This window comes from Cylas formicarius, unplaced genomic scaffold (genome assembly GCF_029955315.1).
Source record: "Cylas formicarius isolate icCylForm1 unplaced genomic scaffold, icCylForm1.1 PGA_scaffold_6__28_contigs__length_40554024, whole genome shotgun sequence".
NCBI lineage: Eukaryota > Metazoa > Arthropoda > Insecta > Coleoptera > Brentidae > Cylas > Cylas formicarius.
Window position 1 is genome coordinate 6,479,266 of NW_026844347.1, and position 15,160 is coordinate 6,494,425.

Consider the following 15,160-nt stretch of genomic DNA (forward strand, 5'->3'; position numbering starts at 1 on the left):
AAAATAAACATTGATATAGACGAAATGCGGGAAAAACGGTTATTTAGCATTTCCAATCTATAATAATAATTATTATTATTATAGGCAACCAACAATCCCAATGCATTTACTTAATTGTAATAAAATTTTCAATATTTTATGAAATTGTAGTTCCCTATAAAAGTACACGGAATTCTCTGCAAAGTGAATTCTAGGGAGATAACTACTTGCGTAATGTTGGTTGCTCGATTATGAATAAGGGGATGGGCATTTTCTATTGCCGAAACGTTTGGTTATGTTTTTAAAATTCCTATATCTTTTAGCACTCTTTAACTTTTGTCGGTGCTCCATTGGTGACAAATCGCCTTACTACGAAAGATGTTTGCTAACGTGCGAAAAAGATTTCTGCGGCGCAGGTTATTTTGTTTAAATAGCATTTTGTTTAAATAGCGTTTGTAGACTTTATGGAAGTGGATATGAAGTTGTGACTTTGGTTTTAGGTGGCGATGATTTTATCGATGGTTACTCGCAACCCCTACATTTGCGATTAAGTTTATGGTCTTGTAGAGATGAATGCAAGTATGGGTGTATGTGGAAAACCGTAGACCAATTTACAGCACGGAATTGGAGGATCCCCCAGTTTTATGGAAAAGTGAGTGCACTTCTTGCAATTTTTAAAAATTTTGTTAGCTATAAAGTCGGAGCATATTCATATGGTCAGCATATATATTTAACACTTTTTTATTATTTTAGTGGCCATTTGTGAGGATTTTTGGCATCCAAGAACCCGCGTCGGTGGTTTTTTCTCTGCTAAACCTTTACGTCCACATAAAAATGATCCAGAAATTCCGGAAAGTTGTAAGACCTGACAGCCCCCTCTTTTGGCTGTGGCATGTTTTTTGTCTGGTAATATGAAGTTTTGCTATTTTTCAGATTTTAAAAAATTCAATTAGACTTTGTGACCTAGTAAGTGCTAGCAAGTAATTTTTCAATCGGTTAACAATACCGCAGAACACAGTTTTAAATTATAGCTTATGTTAATGTGAGGTTTAAGACAAAAATGTAGCTCTCAAAACTTGCCTGTTGATTTCCTATGCTGTTTCTTTATAATACATTTTTTCTATTTTTTTTCTTGAGGCATCACGAAAACTGTCCAATTCCTACCACCCAAAATGAGGGTTCTAGACTCTTATTTGGTTATCGTTTTTTTAGGAAAATAAATTTTATTTATAGAAATGGCACAAAACGTCTTCAACGGTGATACAAGCAATCTAAATCAATCTGCTCACTGCAGCGTTGGAAACCACAATTCGAAAGTTTAACAAAATAATCCCAGCTTTACAATTGTATCCATTTTAGCTATCTGTAATACAATATTATTTCACAATAAAAAATGATTTAAAATTGAAGAATGCAATTACGCCCTCTGGTGGCCATTCTAGAAACTTAAAAATAGTTTCCAACATTTTCTCTTGTGCACTTAAGTCATAAGTTTTTTTACGCCAAGTGTTGGTCACGGAGTACCGGAAAAAATATAGTTGCTGACTTACTCGACTAGCTCGAGCGACAATGCCGCATTGACCCGAATATTTTAAAAATAGAGGTTGTAGCCCCTAGACCTATCTTTTTCCATATCCGTTTAGAACCGTGCAGAACTCTGTATAAAAAACATTTTACCATTAGATATGCTGTCACGCTTGGCTCTGGTCGTCCGCGTTTCACGCCCGTGACACGCCTTTTACCGAATTGATGGACTACGCTTGCGCGTTCTCCATCATTCTCGTCAATTGTTACGTCATGCTGATCAGGTAAATTGGAAGAAAATTACTGAACGGTCCCCACCCATACTCGACGCCTTTTAGGACGCTGCGGGGTATTCTTCCCCGCTTCGTAGCGACAGGGCTGTCCGTATTTTTTTTGGCATTCTTCGCCAATCATTCGGTATATTTGGGCACAGGCGACTTCGATTACGGTTACAACATGGAACTTAACGTGCTGATAGGTAACTTTAGTTTTACACTGACAATCTCTTAGTGAATTAATTCCTGAAGTCGATTCACTAGCAAATTTGGCGGGTTTGATATTAAATACTCGCCAAATTAATTCACGACGTTCTTCAAAAATTTATTCACGAAATGGAACTAACTAATTGTCACTAGATAGATAAATATTTGTTTAGCAGAAAAAAAAATGAGCAAGTTGTAAAAAAAGAGACAAGGATTCAATACGGCACTTGAACAAAATTTTAATTTGAAAAATATTGCCTATAAAAGTAAATTTATACTTTTAAAACAACTACAGTTTTAAAAAATTTAAATTCTGTTTGAAACGCACTGTTATTGGCTGTGACCGGTTCTGACGTTAATTCGCTCGACAGAACGACGTGTTCGCTTGGTGGTTTTAATTTTAATTTTAGTCTTGATCCTGTCGCTTCTTTTTGTTATTTTGTGCTTAGTATCAAAAAGAAAGTTTTGAAAATGACAGCAGCCGATTTTTTAAAAGGTCAATCCGATGATATACCTTTAGTGGATGTGTTTATGGTGACATCTTACATACAAAACACCGAAAGTTTTTTTTTGTTGAGGTTCGTGGTGTTAAAACTAAAAGGTATGTTCGTAGAAAATTTAGCCACTAGCTTTAAACGAATATAATATTGTAATGAGCTTAAGGTTTTCTAGTTTTCAAAAATGCAAATAAAATGTAAACTAAAACAAAAAGGATTTTTTTTAAACTAGTGGAAACCTAAATACTGATTTCAAAGTACATTAGCATTGATAACTTAAAGTGTTCTTTATTTTATATAGATCAGGAATCCAGGTCCTGTGGCGATTGTAATAGCATGGGTGCAAGTTCGAAGAGTTAAAAACGTTTGCATGGTTAATGCCAAAGTGGCACCTGAAAATAATGTTCACAAAAAACGATGTAAAGTAAAATAATAGTGCTCCATACGACACTAACCCAAATACATTTCTATTTTTATATCTCTCATTGTTTATTTAATTTGTGCACTAAAGAAATGAATTTTATCATTCATCTAGAAGTCCTAACGCAGAGTAGAATATCTTGTTAGTTAACGCTCTTACCTCTTACTACGTCTCCAGATTACAATGCTACAACAGATTGCAATTTCAAATATTCTGGATTCTGGAAACTTCATTATCCAAATTTGAGCTCATTTAATTTTTAATTGCTAGCCAGACCTGCCCCACCACTTTTTTTGGATGTTAGCATTTATTTCTTTTTCTATTCCTTGTATAATTTTATTTTTTCTGTAGGGCAGGCTGGGACTTAAGCATTTTAAGTAAATAAGGACCAAAACTATTTGTTTGAAATTCAATTCATCTGTCTCTGTTATCAAGAACATTGGTTGTTGCTGTTTGATAGAGTGTGACCTCTGATTTTTGTGTGTGATGTCTTTATTGGTGGTCCTCATTACCTGGTGTCAACTGATGGAATACTGAAGGCCTCATTGGTTCCCAGTATCAAGACTGCCTGCCTTGATGAGAGTGAGGAATTATCGCAAGTTCTAAACACTGTTTTTCTCTCTTCTTGCTCAGTTGATTGTTTTTTTTTCCTCTCCATAGCTGTCTAGACCTTTTGAATGAGATGTTTCGAGTACCCGTTTTTTAATCAGATCTTATTCATTAAGCAGCAGTCAATTTTATTATATTCTCTCTTGATAACGTTTGAAGATACATGCCAACTCAAACTTTGAGGTATAGTTTAAAATTAAGTCAGTGGATGTTCAAAACGAATATTTTCAATAAGTTTTCGCCTACATCCTCGAAAGAAATATTAAATAAGATCTATTATGAATAAACGCTGTTCCAAAACAACAGAAATTGTTACCTTCTGGTTGCTCTGTTAAATCAATTGACGCACTTTCTTCTCAGTGTAAAGCCATTAGGCTTCAAGAACATCATGACACATTTATTAATTATTAACTTATTAATTCACTGTCAGTATAAAGCTAGTATAAGGCAAAGAACCGTTCGCTGTTTTATTTTATCGAACAAATTGTCTTAGGTACGTTCACAGCTATTAGTTGGTTTTCGTGGTCGGTGTACAACAAAGACAGACAACCATACGTGTGGAAGTGCGCCATCTACGTGTCCCTTACAGGACTCGTGCTTCTGCTCGAAGTTTTGGACCGCCCTCCGTTCTTTTACCTGTTCGACACACACTCGTTGTGGCATTTGGCCACTGCCCCCCTAGTCGTGCTGATTTACAGGTAGCGTTCTCTATCATTTCGACTTCCCTCCAGCTGAAAAGGTAACCAATGTCAAGGAAATTTTTTTATTTATTTTTTTTTCAGTTTCGCAATTGACGACTGCCATTATCTAAGGAAAATTGAACTGGAACAAGTGAAAGACGATTTGAAATCTAAGATAGAATAATTTTTATTATTTTACTGAATAAGGCTGTAATAAAATAAGATCTAAATGTAAATGTAAATATTGTTTAAATAAAATAATAACTAAACTTAGTTTTGCTGCGGGGCGAGGGGGATCATATCAGGTGACTTCTGAAAGGCTGCACTGTAAAAAATAAAAACATTCCCAGCAATCAAAGTAGTAGAAGAGAGCAAGTAAAAAGTAAGGCTGGTTAATAACAGAAAATTAACAAAAACAAAACGGGGGTTTATAAAAAAATCTACTTTCCAAGAAACAAGGCTGCGGAGTAAAAAAAGGACAAAGTTCCAAAAAGCAAAAAATACAATGATCCAAAAAAACCAGACTCCAGACAGCATTGAAAAGAGTAACGCTGTGGTTGGATGAAAAAGGAGGACGTTTCAAAATAGAAAAGCTAGGGTGTAAAAAGCATTGTGGCTGTATAAAAAATAGGAGGAGGACGCTACAAAATGCAAAGCTGAGATGTAAAAAACATACTCAATATCCTAAAAAGCAAAGCTGTGAAGTAAAAAAACAAGGCTGGAGTGTAACAAGGACATCTATTTAGCAAAAAGTAGAACAGCAAAGTTCAGGTCTAAAAGCAAAGTACGTCCGAAAAGCGAAGCTACGGTGTAACAGAACTGTGTGACCGTTAACCCGAAATGATAAAAGTTCTCGGTAAATTTATCCCTATCATAACAATTTTAAAAATATCTGTCTTCGCATTCTAAAAAGTTGGAAAATAATATAATTCACGTATTTATCAACCAAGTTGGAATTTGCTGATCTTATATGCGACTGCCTCAATGAGAGACCTACGAATGAGGATCTTGGGAAATAATTGTCAGCAAACATCAACAAAGCGAGCAGCAGCCATTTTGAAGGACGTTTTTATATAATCCATGATGGATAGTTTTTACTTCTTCATTTTAGTAAAACCAGGAATTTAAATAAACAAAACTGAAATAAGCCTAAACTAGAATTAAGAAAATATAAGTATACCATAAACAAAGCAATGCATCTGTCTTCCCCACGTGCATAAGTTCTATATTTTGCAAGCTTCTAGTATTTTTTTATAATAAAAACCATTTTTCTTCTTGGTTTTCTGTAGCACTCTATACAATAAACTTACTGCGAACGAAGGCAGTGACCCAACGCTTCAACTTGACTAACCCAGCATCGGTTTCGGTTGCTTCTTGGCTCCGCCTCTTGCATTGTTCGAGGTTACGTCTCGTTTTATCCCAAGACGTCTTGAGCCATCCCAAAATCCGGGCGCCATAAGTCGAGTGAGTCTGATGGCCCATGTTATGATTGCCCATGTGCACCTCAGGACTATCTTTGGCAATTATTTCAGTAAGAATGGAAGTGTTGGCCTCGGATCCGCAACCGTTAACATGTTCAGAAACTCTACTTAGAGGTTCTTTGCTTTTTGTCGAGTGGTTGAATATGTCCTTAAATCTCCTAAAAAAAATTTCGAGTGTATCTACATATCGATTACGAAAAATTTTATGTCGCTAGATGCCCTTTAGTTTTCCGCATGCATATATATAATTAATTAATCGAGTGAATGTCATGGTTCGATTTTCGTTGTAATGATTTCCGAATATTATTCAAGAAAAATCGATTTAGCGTCAAATTTTTGTTGACCTACGAAAGAGTTATGACAAAACGGTACCAAGACCTATTGCTGTATTTAGTCATCGTCATTTACAATTACAAAAATATGGAGATTGCTTTGGAATCCATAGCTAACCAAAACTAACCCCAAACTTCTTTGTAGTTGGCTTTGTTTTTGACAAAGTTTGACATGACAAATTAGTTAATGGACTCTACAACTGCTAGAGCGAGGGATCGTGTGATCTTAACTTTTTGAAGTAACCAAAAATATGTTAAACTGTGGCAAAATCGAGACTACCTAGAAAAAAACTTTGGGGTTTGAATGATTTGATAGCAAATTTGAAAAAAAAAGAAAACAGTTGAAGGTATAGGCGCCAATGTAAAATTAATTTATACAACCATGTCATAATAGAGAGATGGAGAGATGGATGTGTTATGTAAATAAATAAATTTGATTAAATTGTGTTTGTTGATTAGCTGAAGCCTGAAATTACAGTGTGCTTAAGTTTATTTGACTTTTATAATTGTTATCAATTAGTGTTTAATTAGTTTTTATTGGTTGTTAAGTATTTTTCCAAGCATCTGAGTGTTTAAATCTCTAAAGTAGCGATTTAAACTTTTTTTAAGAATCATGGTGTGTGACGATGTCGAATTTGAAAAAATTTGGTAAATTTCATACGCCCTGAGTGATATATGCGATTAGTGTTCAAAATAATATTACATATGTCAAAATTTCAAGCTTAGAAAAAGCTGAACGTGTTTCCCACCATGAACTTGTCTCCAAGAAACGACAAAAAAAGATCATATGTTATAGTAACTGTTTTCATTGCATGTAAACAATTTTTGTATTTAAATTTTTTTGAGAAAGCAAGCTCTTAATCAGGTGTAAAAGAATCCTGCAGCAATGAGTCACCCTATATATGTAGTAAATGTTACGGAACGATTCAAAAACAGAAAGTTTGACAAAGCTACACAATTTAAAAAATTATCACAGAAATCTATTAAAACAAAAAATAAGACCAGTCAAAAACAAGATCGTTCATCATAGGGATCTGTTTCCTCAAGTCTTAAGACGACATAAGTCAGCGAAATGCAGTAAGTGAAAATATGTGTTTTAAGTGTGCGTATCGAATGCAAAATTTAATGCAAAAAAACTATTGGTAATCCTTCGAGTAGACGAATAAAATTTGTCTTAGATTAAAGCCCAACCTAGAAATAGTTAAGCGATTATACATACAAAGTTTAAGGTTAACATGGGTGTGAGACTGGAAGATATACGAAAAATGGAAACATGAATATCGTTGTCCAGGTGGCATTGTTTTGAAAATTACCATAGAACTAATAAAAATTGTTTGTCTACTTAGAATAATATTTGAATACACCATCTAATTCTGTATTTCTGTATTTTTGGATTGTAATCCTTTGTATTATATTGTGCAGTGGTTTTTAGTAATAAAAATTTTGAAACGAATGTCCAGATTATTTCAAAATCTCGAAATTTTCATATATAATAGAAACATTAAAAGTTTAATTGGTTTATAGCACTTACTTTTCTCCACTGCCACAACTGTCCCTCGAAAGAGAGCGAGCCAACAGAGTTCCGCCCACATCGACGTTGCAAGTATCGCACATGTGGATGGCGACAGCAGGGGACGGGGGTCCATATTTACCCCTTCGATTTTCGTCACAATCTAACCTACCATCCTTCGCGCAACTGCATAACCTAGCAGCGTAATGCTTCTCGATCATACCTCGGTACATTTCATTCAAGCGCCGAATTTCGTTGCCCTGGTGGTTCAGCTGGTTCATAATGTTGTCGAAACGTCGTTCGTTATTTTTCGATTGCATCTGTAACGTGCGTGTTTTTAATTATTGGACGCTATTTAACAGAGCTTATGATCTGTTTTTTTAAGAAACTTCCACAGGCTACTGTAACAGTATTTACAAAAATTTTTGATGAATCGAACTTGTTGACGTTGCGATAATCATCTTGTTGATTCTTTAGAGCTTAACTGAAACTGAATCGCATTCTACTTCTAGTATATGTACCTGCTTAACATATTATTGGAGGGGGGGCTAGGTAAAGGAGAGGCATGAACATTGTCTTGGATGACGATTGATTCCTATATTTGTGAAAGGTAAAGACCTGAGGCTCAGTGAAGATTGTTTTGTTCCTTATAGATTTCTATAGATTCTCGGACGATACATATAATACATTGGTGAGACCGAACGAAGAATATCAACTTGCCGAACAGAATCACGAATCCGGACATCAAAATTTATTCGATAAAACTAAAATTCTTGCATGTAATCCATTTTTCTACCAAAGAAAAATCCGATAATCTATACAAATCTATAAGCAACGAATCAGTCATCTGACACAATATTCATGTCCCTCCTTCAACTCCACTCCCTCAAGCAATATATAAGCAGGTACAGAGTAGACTGCAAACCAGTTTCAGCTAAGCTTTGAAGCAGCCAACATGATGATTGGTAAAACGTTAGAAAGTTCGATTTATCAAGTTCAAATATACAACGCCGGGAGGCCTCATGGCTATGGTCGCTTAGAAAAATTCATTTCACTAAATCATGTTTTATTATAACTTGATAAACTGTAATCTTTTTGCATCTTTTTGATTCATGGCTTTTAATTGTAGAGTATAAAATAAGCCCAGAGGGGTATAGAGATGTCTCACTGATTAAAAAATTATACTATACAAGTATAACATTACTTCAATTCAACGGATTGAAGCAATTTAGGTCTCGGTCAAAAGAGGAAAAAAACATACCTGTGACAAACTGGTTTTCACTGCTCACATTTACATTGTCCTAAATGTTTTTCCAAAAATTGCAATCGAATGGTAAGAATTATTTCAGCAGTAATAGAGAATAAATCAAATTTGATATCGATAACTTTACGCATTCATGAGTTCCTGCCAGAAGAGCTTTCTTTCTAATATTTGAAATATTACGAGTACATTTACAATTTTTATAGTCCGTGCCAGAACGGCACCTGTTCGCGGACTTTGTTAAAGAGTAAAATATACTTAAATACGCTAAAACTTAATCTGAATAAACTAAACGACGAACTTTACTAACTCTCGAAAAATGGCAGTTCTACGTCCCACTAATATAATATTTCGACTTGCTTTGATAATGAACATCAACGATTCAGAGTCTCTGGCCGGCATCACTATGGTATTACGACAGCCTGTGCAGTCCCTTTTTTCTTTCCCGCACTTGCGACACACCCAGCCTGAAGTTGGCCGTTTCTCGCCTACGTAGGGAACGTCGGAATCCGTAGAGGTTTGTCGATCCTTCTGGCCGTCAAATTGTTCGCTTCTATTTTCCGTTTCTACCGGTATCGTTTGCATCGAACGTTGGACAGAATTTCCCTATTTATCAATAAACGGAAAAAAGGTATGTAGAGCGCGTTCCACATGGAAACACTCACTATGCTATCTGGATAAAAATTATGATCAAAACAGTTTTAAGTGTACAGGCTGTCCCGAACTTACTATGGCGACATTAACTCTAGATTTTTACATGAGAACCCTCTATTTTTGTGCAATTAACAAATTCTTTGTTAAAAATGAACCTAACTTACCCAGGATCCAATTTTGCATAGTTTTTGAAATGTTGGAGATTAAGTATATGAGCTTTTGTGAGAAAAATCAAGCCATATAAATTGGTCAAGAACTTGAGTTAGGAGTTTGAGTTCTACTTCCTACTCGCAAAACATGCAATGCATACAATGCAAATATAAGATATATTATTATATTCTTTGTAGTCCCGCAGTTTACGTGGAAATTTTAATGGTGACCGCTATCTGACGCATAGTCGCACAGGTTGCCAAACTGTTTCATTTCTTTGATTTAAAAAAAAGAACGTTAAAAAATTGGATTTATTTAATGTTATCTATTTAATTTAGCAAGTTGCGACTCAATAAATAAAATAACTGAATTACTCTGCAAGATTTCCGGATACTATAGTAGGTAGTTTTATATGGACCATTGTGTGCAAGAATAAACGATCTTAACCTTGCGCAGATATTTGGGTTGCTTCTTCCTTCGCGAAAAGCACTTCGAGGTACGTTCGTCGTCATCGTCGTCGAACCTAGAACGATTGGAGTAGTTTCTGAAAGATCCGTTGATGTGTTTGTAACAAAATTGACCCGATAACCTTGACAGTAAAATCCTACGGATGTTGATCATAGCAGCAAGAGTATTCAGCTTAAGTGAATAACAGGGCCTCTCAAGTATGGGAGAGAAATTAATAAATTTCAAATCATGACATATCGATTTTTTTAAATGGAAGGAGTATATTCGTCTTATTTTACACCATTAATGTTTCTAAATCGACAACTTTTTTAAATAGGCAACCATAAAGTCACCCTGTAGTTAATGAGATTATAAAATTGGGGTGTATTTCTATTGGAAGAAAGACACGGGGTAACTTGGTAAATTCGAGATAATAAGACATTGAAAGTGGATTTTTATTTCGAACATACAACTTTTTTTTTGAGAATTAAATTATTTTATTCATATTTGAGGTTTGGATAAAGATATTGAGATGCGGGTTTCTTTTTTAGAAAATTATTTTTCAATTGTCAGAAAAATACACCTGGTGGTAAAACAAGCAATCACAATTGAGTCACTTGTAGCCCTATGGAAAGCCTCTATTAATAACTCCAAGTTTGTTAAAATACGTTAAGCCTTTTAGGAGATATGGATATTTATTTAAGAAAATAGTCCAACATCTCCCACCACTATCCTTGCAGAAATAGAGCAAAACAACATTAAGCAAAAAAGATTTGAATTTAACTATGGGATATTTTGTAGAAACCCACTTTGAAAATTCAAGATAACAATTACGCCACCCGGTGGGCAGAAACTCGAAAATAAATTCCAGAACTTTCTCTTGGCCGATTTACTTTTTATTCAAATTTCTAGGACCGTCGAGGTATAGGTTATTATATATCATGAACGGATTGACACACCTTCGTTGTGATATTATATAGGGTGATTCGGGTTTTATTCACAAATGTGGGACAGATCTCATTATTTTAAATAAAAGAGTTTATATGAACGTGAGTCTTATCTCGGTCAATTGTGGGACTATAGAGAGAAAAAATATATATATATATATATATATATATATATATATATATATATATATATATATATATATATATATATATATATATATATATATATATATATATATATATATATATATATATATATATATATATATATATATATATATATATATATATATATATATATATTTTAATTAATAATGATATAGAAAATGATCCTTCAAAGTACTTTAAAGGATTGGGTTGGTTAAAGGCTCCTTGATACTACAATAGATTTTTTTGAAAACGAACCGTTTTTGAAATAAAAAAAAGTATATCCGAACAAATTAGTGGCAACAGGTCCCTAGAAATACTTGTACTTTGTGTTATAGTGCTTTCACAGAGAAACTGTTTTGACCTAATTATAATAAGGACGTAATAAGTAATAAGTAAACCACACTAAAAAGTGTGGTTTACTTTTGTCTATATTATGCACTTTTTCATTTCATTTGACTTACGGTTTGTGATAGTAACAAATTTATTTCTTGGAAGTTATACTATACAAAAGTGAGTTCTAATAGTAATTCGACAAGTAAAAGTTGCAAGAGTTTTGTCGACGGGTAGGTATACAAACATTTTTTACATTGATATTCAGCATTTTAAATAAGATAAGTGTAATTAAAAATTAAAACTTCTTTTAAATTAAAAATTAAAATGTTTGTATATACAACCGGACTAGTCTATAAAAGTCATGACCGTGATTCTAAATGCCTAAAATGTATTACAGCGCAAATTGCGTAAAAGAAAATTAAAAGTAAATTATGCCTTTCTGTCATTATAAGGCTTATGTAATTCACAAGTCCGTAACCACTTCAAAAGTAAGCTGTTTAATTATTATGCCAGGATTATTCTTTTCTTTCACTGGACTACATCTTTTAATCCATTTAGATTGCCAAGCTCATCTCTACACATATCGACCGGCACAGACCGGCACATTGAATTCAAAAGCAACATTTATCTATCTGTGAAAGCACTATACACCCAACCTTTGGACAGATGTCGATCGGCAGAGGTCTTTTAGATAAATACTTATCCGAGGAAGAGTCGGTACCCTTCTTTCTTGTGCGGTTTCTCTTATTGCGGGAACTGTCGGAAGAGGTCGCTTCTTTATCGTCGGTCTTTCCCTCTTCTTTAATGTTCTTCAGTGTCATCTGGTCACCTTCCAGGTCATTGATCGAAGTACTGGCATTGACTGACGCTTTTACCTTTTGCTGGAGGGCTGCGCAGTTGTTGGGCAGACACATCTTGCAAGAAGTGCTAGGTTGGGTTTTTTTTTAACGACTAAGGAGACCTACGTTGACTCTATAAATTCGTATGTCCAAGTAAAACGCCACTCAATGCTTTCCCAACATGCGTATAGGAAATTCTACTATTTTTCATATTTTGTAAAAATCGATAGGGTTTTGACAATAGAATTTTTTTTTCGAAGACTTGAACTCCGAAATAACAAAAGTGGGACGGACTAGAGAAATTATTATACTAGGAGATATGGAGTGGGCAATAGTAGAAACAGCGAAATAACTATAACCAAGGAAACATAAATAACCATAAGCTCTGGAATGGAGAAAAATAACTGAAAAAAAATCTGGGACAGAAACTGTTAAAAAATAAATACATATCTGGGTGATATAAAAAGCACAAAAATCTGGAGAGTAATACAACGACTAAGGCAAAACCAAAAGCAAAGGAAAACATATTTCAAACACTACCTTTAGAAAAAACAACCAGTAATAATAATAGCTTGATAACGATAAAAGATTATTTAAAAATCTAAAAAACCGAAAGTCAGTTGAGCCAGGAGAAATACCAGGAGCATTAGTAAAACATGGAAAGGAGAATTTATATCGTCATGTAAGAACACTATTTAGGAAACTAAAACACTAAAAGACTGAAAAACTTCTAATATCATGACCATCTTTAAGAACGGAAATATGGAGGTACTCCTTTACATAGATCTTCAAAAAGTCTATGACAAAATACCTCTGAAAAATTGTAGGAGATCTAACTAAAGCAAATATTAATGTGAACCTCGGAAGGGAAATATAAAAGAGGGAGACCCAGGAAGGAGTAATACAAGTAATACAGGGAAGGAAGAACTACCTGACGAAGTAGTGTTAAATAGAGATGTAATAGTTAGGTAAAATAAAAATAACCAATATTATTGTGTGTTAAATTAAATGGAGGCTTTTTTTAGAACCTGTCATAAATAAATTTAAAATGAAAATTAAATATTAGGGTTAATATTAAACATAGATGCTGGTTAATTTTTCAAAATATTTTTCCTGCGTCGATTGTTGTTGAATCGAACTTGCTGACAATTTGCCAATCATCCTGGTGGCTTCTTCACAGCTTAACTGAAACAGTTTCAGTTCAGTTCTGATTGACGAAACGTCAGCGAGATCGATTCAATAGCAGCCATAAAGTTTTTATATTTTTGAGATGCACTTAACAAACTCAATTGCATCATTTAGAAATATACAGGTTGATTTTTTGATCGATTCATTTTGTTTTCAATTAAAGCGAAACGAATTATTTCAAAAATACCTTCGCGGAGGTTTTCTCTCCACCGGCAATGGAAGTCCGGGATGGTCGTTGAAGTTTGTAGCTAGTGGACGCGTCCGCGAAGCCTTTATTGGACAAGCCGGTTGTGACGCTTCTCGAATCTCTCACCGTCGAGGTTTGCTCGTCGGTTTTCAGAAGTCTGTCGCTAGTGGCGACATCTTTACACTCTCTGGTCGAATTCAGTTGCGCTCTTAAACCTTGTTTCGAACAGTAGACGCAAGTGTGGCGTAAGACGTAATCATCCGTCTGAGTAAACGAATTTTGTACGGTAACGCTGAAAGGATTAAACCCGTCTTCCTCAAACTGATCTTCTTGCCGAGCAGTCGAGATTTCCTTGAAAACTGATTTGCACGCCTTGTTGCAGTTTGGTCTGATTATTATGTGGGTCAAATAAGCGAGCAGATCTGATTCCGTTAAATGCTTGCTACGTCCTGTTACGAGTTCCGAACTGCGACTCTCCGAGCGTTTGGATAGGTCTTTGCTCGACGCTGCCCCGTCGAAGTTGTCGTTTTTAAAGCTCAGAAGCAAGCTTCTCTTTCCCGTCAGGCATTCGAGTTCCCTGAGGAAGGCCTCGAATTCTTCGTTAAGCTGCTTGTCGGTGACTTTGCCTGAACTGACGTTGCGTTTGGAGCATTTCGTGTTGAGAAAATCGCTCAATTTTCTCGCGAACGTGAATTTGTGCATTTAGTTTTATTTATCCTTGCGTTTGTACTTCATTGTGGCTGACAGTGACGTAAATGTTTTTTCAGTGACTACATAGCGTTTAGCAGTCACGCTTAAATAAAAGTATAAAGGAAATTGTAAATCTAAACGGCAACAAGGAATGTGCAGAAGAATGTGTGGAAAGAATTGGGGTTTAGGCACAAAATTGACACAGTCGTAAGACCAATGATAGCGTAGGGAGCGATTGTCTAATCTAAGAAACATTTCGGCGGACTGGATAAAGCAGCTGAGTGCCGTGCGATCTATATACCGGGTGTCCCATAAAGGCGACGAGGTAAGGTATTACGGAAACAGATGGTCTTAAAAATTTGAAAAAGGAATTATTAACCAAAAGAAAATCCTGGAAATTATTTTAGAGTTTGTGAAAAGGCCACCAGGAGGCGTAATTGGTATCTTGAATATTAAATCTAGGGTTCTACAAAAGTTTCTAATGCTAAGTATAGTTAGACTGCGCACTAAAACAAATTCAAATCTTTTTGGTTTAATGCTGTTTGCTCTATCTTTGCAAGGAAAGTGGTGGGTTACTCGGCTATCAATGAGTGACGCGATTGTGGTTACTTATTTTGCCATCAGGTGGATTTTTCACATCAATGACAAAATAAATTAATTTTCTGAAAAAAGAATAAATGCAACGACACGAGTCTTTTCTATGCTATTAGATAGTCAAATAACAACCCAACAACCCAGTGAAATCTGCATCGCAATATCTTTACCTAAAATATAGATAAATGCTTAATGTTCAAAACAA

The 15,160-nt window shown here is 34.8% G+C and overlaps 2 protein-coding genes across 3 annotated transcripts; one reads left to right on the forward strand and one right to left on the reverse strand.

Moving 5' to 3' along the window:
- Positions 1-121: 121 nt before the first annotated feature.
- LOC132703610 (post-GPI attachment to proteins factor 3) lies at positions 122-4,447 on the forward strand. Its single transcript, XM_060672966.1, has 7 exons — positions 122-395; positions 480-631; positions 733-885; positions 1,663-1,787; positions 1,842-1,981; positions 4,006-4,210; positions 4,295-4,447. Exons 1-7 carry the CDS (start codon positions 275-277, stop codon positions 4,374-4,376), a joined length of 978 nt encoding a protein of 325 aa, XP_060528949.1. The 5' UTR covers positions 122-274; the 3' UTR covers positions 4,377-4,447.
- Positions 4,106-14,666, reverse strand: LOC132703608 (uncharacterized). Of its 2 annotated transcripts, none has more exons than XM_060672964.1 (7): positions 13,672-14,666; positions 12,157-12,371; positions 10,028-10,103; positions 9,137-9,382; positions 7,537-7,835; positions 5,503-5,831; positions 4,106-4,243 (listed from the first exon to the last, which is right to left on the reverse strand). In XM_060672964.1, exons 1-7 carry the CDS (start codon positions 14,371-14,373, stop codon positions 4,224-4,226), a joined length of 1,887 nt encoding a protein of 628 aa, XP_060528947.1. In that variant the 5' UTR covers positions 14,374-14,666; the 3' UTR covers positions 4,106-4,223. The 2 variants fall into 2 exon arrangements, with proteins under 2 accessions (XP_060528947.1, XP_060528946.1); XM_060672963.1 differs by lacking the exon at positions 4,106-4,243 and adding an exon at positions 4,401-4,517.
- Between the last annotated feature and the right edge of the window lie 494 nt (positions 14,667-15,160).

Bases quoted from the DNA above. Each gene is read 5' to 3' on its own strand.
- LOC132703610 (XM_060672966.1), top strand. From the start codon at position 275: ATGTTTTTAAAATTCCTATATCTTTTAGCACTCTTTAACTTTTGTCGG. The intron at 396-479 runs GTTATTTTGTTT...CTTTGGTTTTAG, and splicing joins AAAAGATTTCTGCGGCGCAG to GTGGCGATGATTTTATCGAT. The intron at 1,982-4,005 runs GTAACTTTAGTT...AAATTGTCTTAG, and splicing joins GGAACTTAACGTGCTGATAG to GTACGTTCACAGCTATTAGT.
- LOC132703608 (XM_060672963.1), bottom strand. From the start codon at position 14,373: ATGCACAAATTCACGTTCGCGAGAAAATTGAGCGATTTTCTCAACACG. The intron at 9,383-10,027 runs GTTAAGATCGTT...ATTGATAAATAG, and splicing joins AACCCAAATATCTGCGCAAG to GGAAATTCTGTCCAACGTTC. The intron at 4,518-5,502 runs GTAAGTTTATTG...TATTTTTTACAG, and splicing joins GGTCACTGCCTTCGTTCGCA to TGCAGCCTTTCAGAAGTCAC.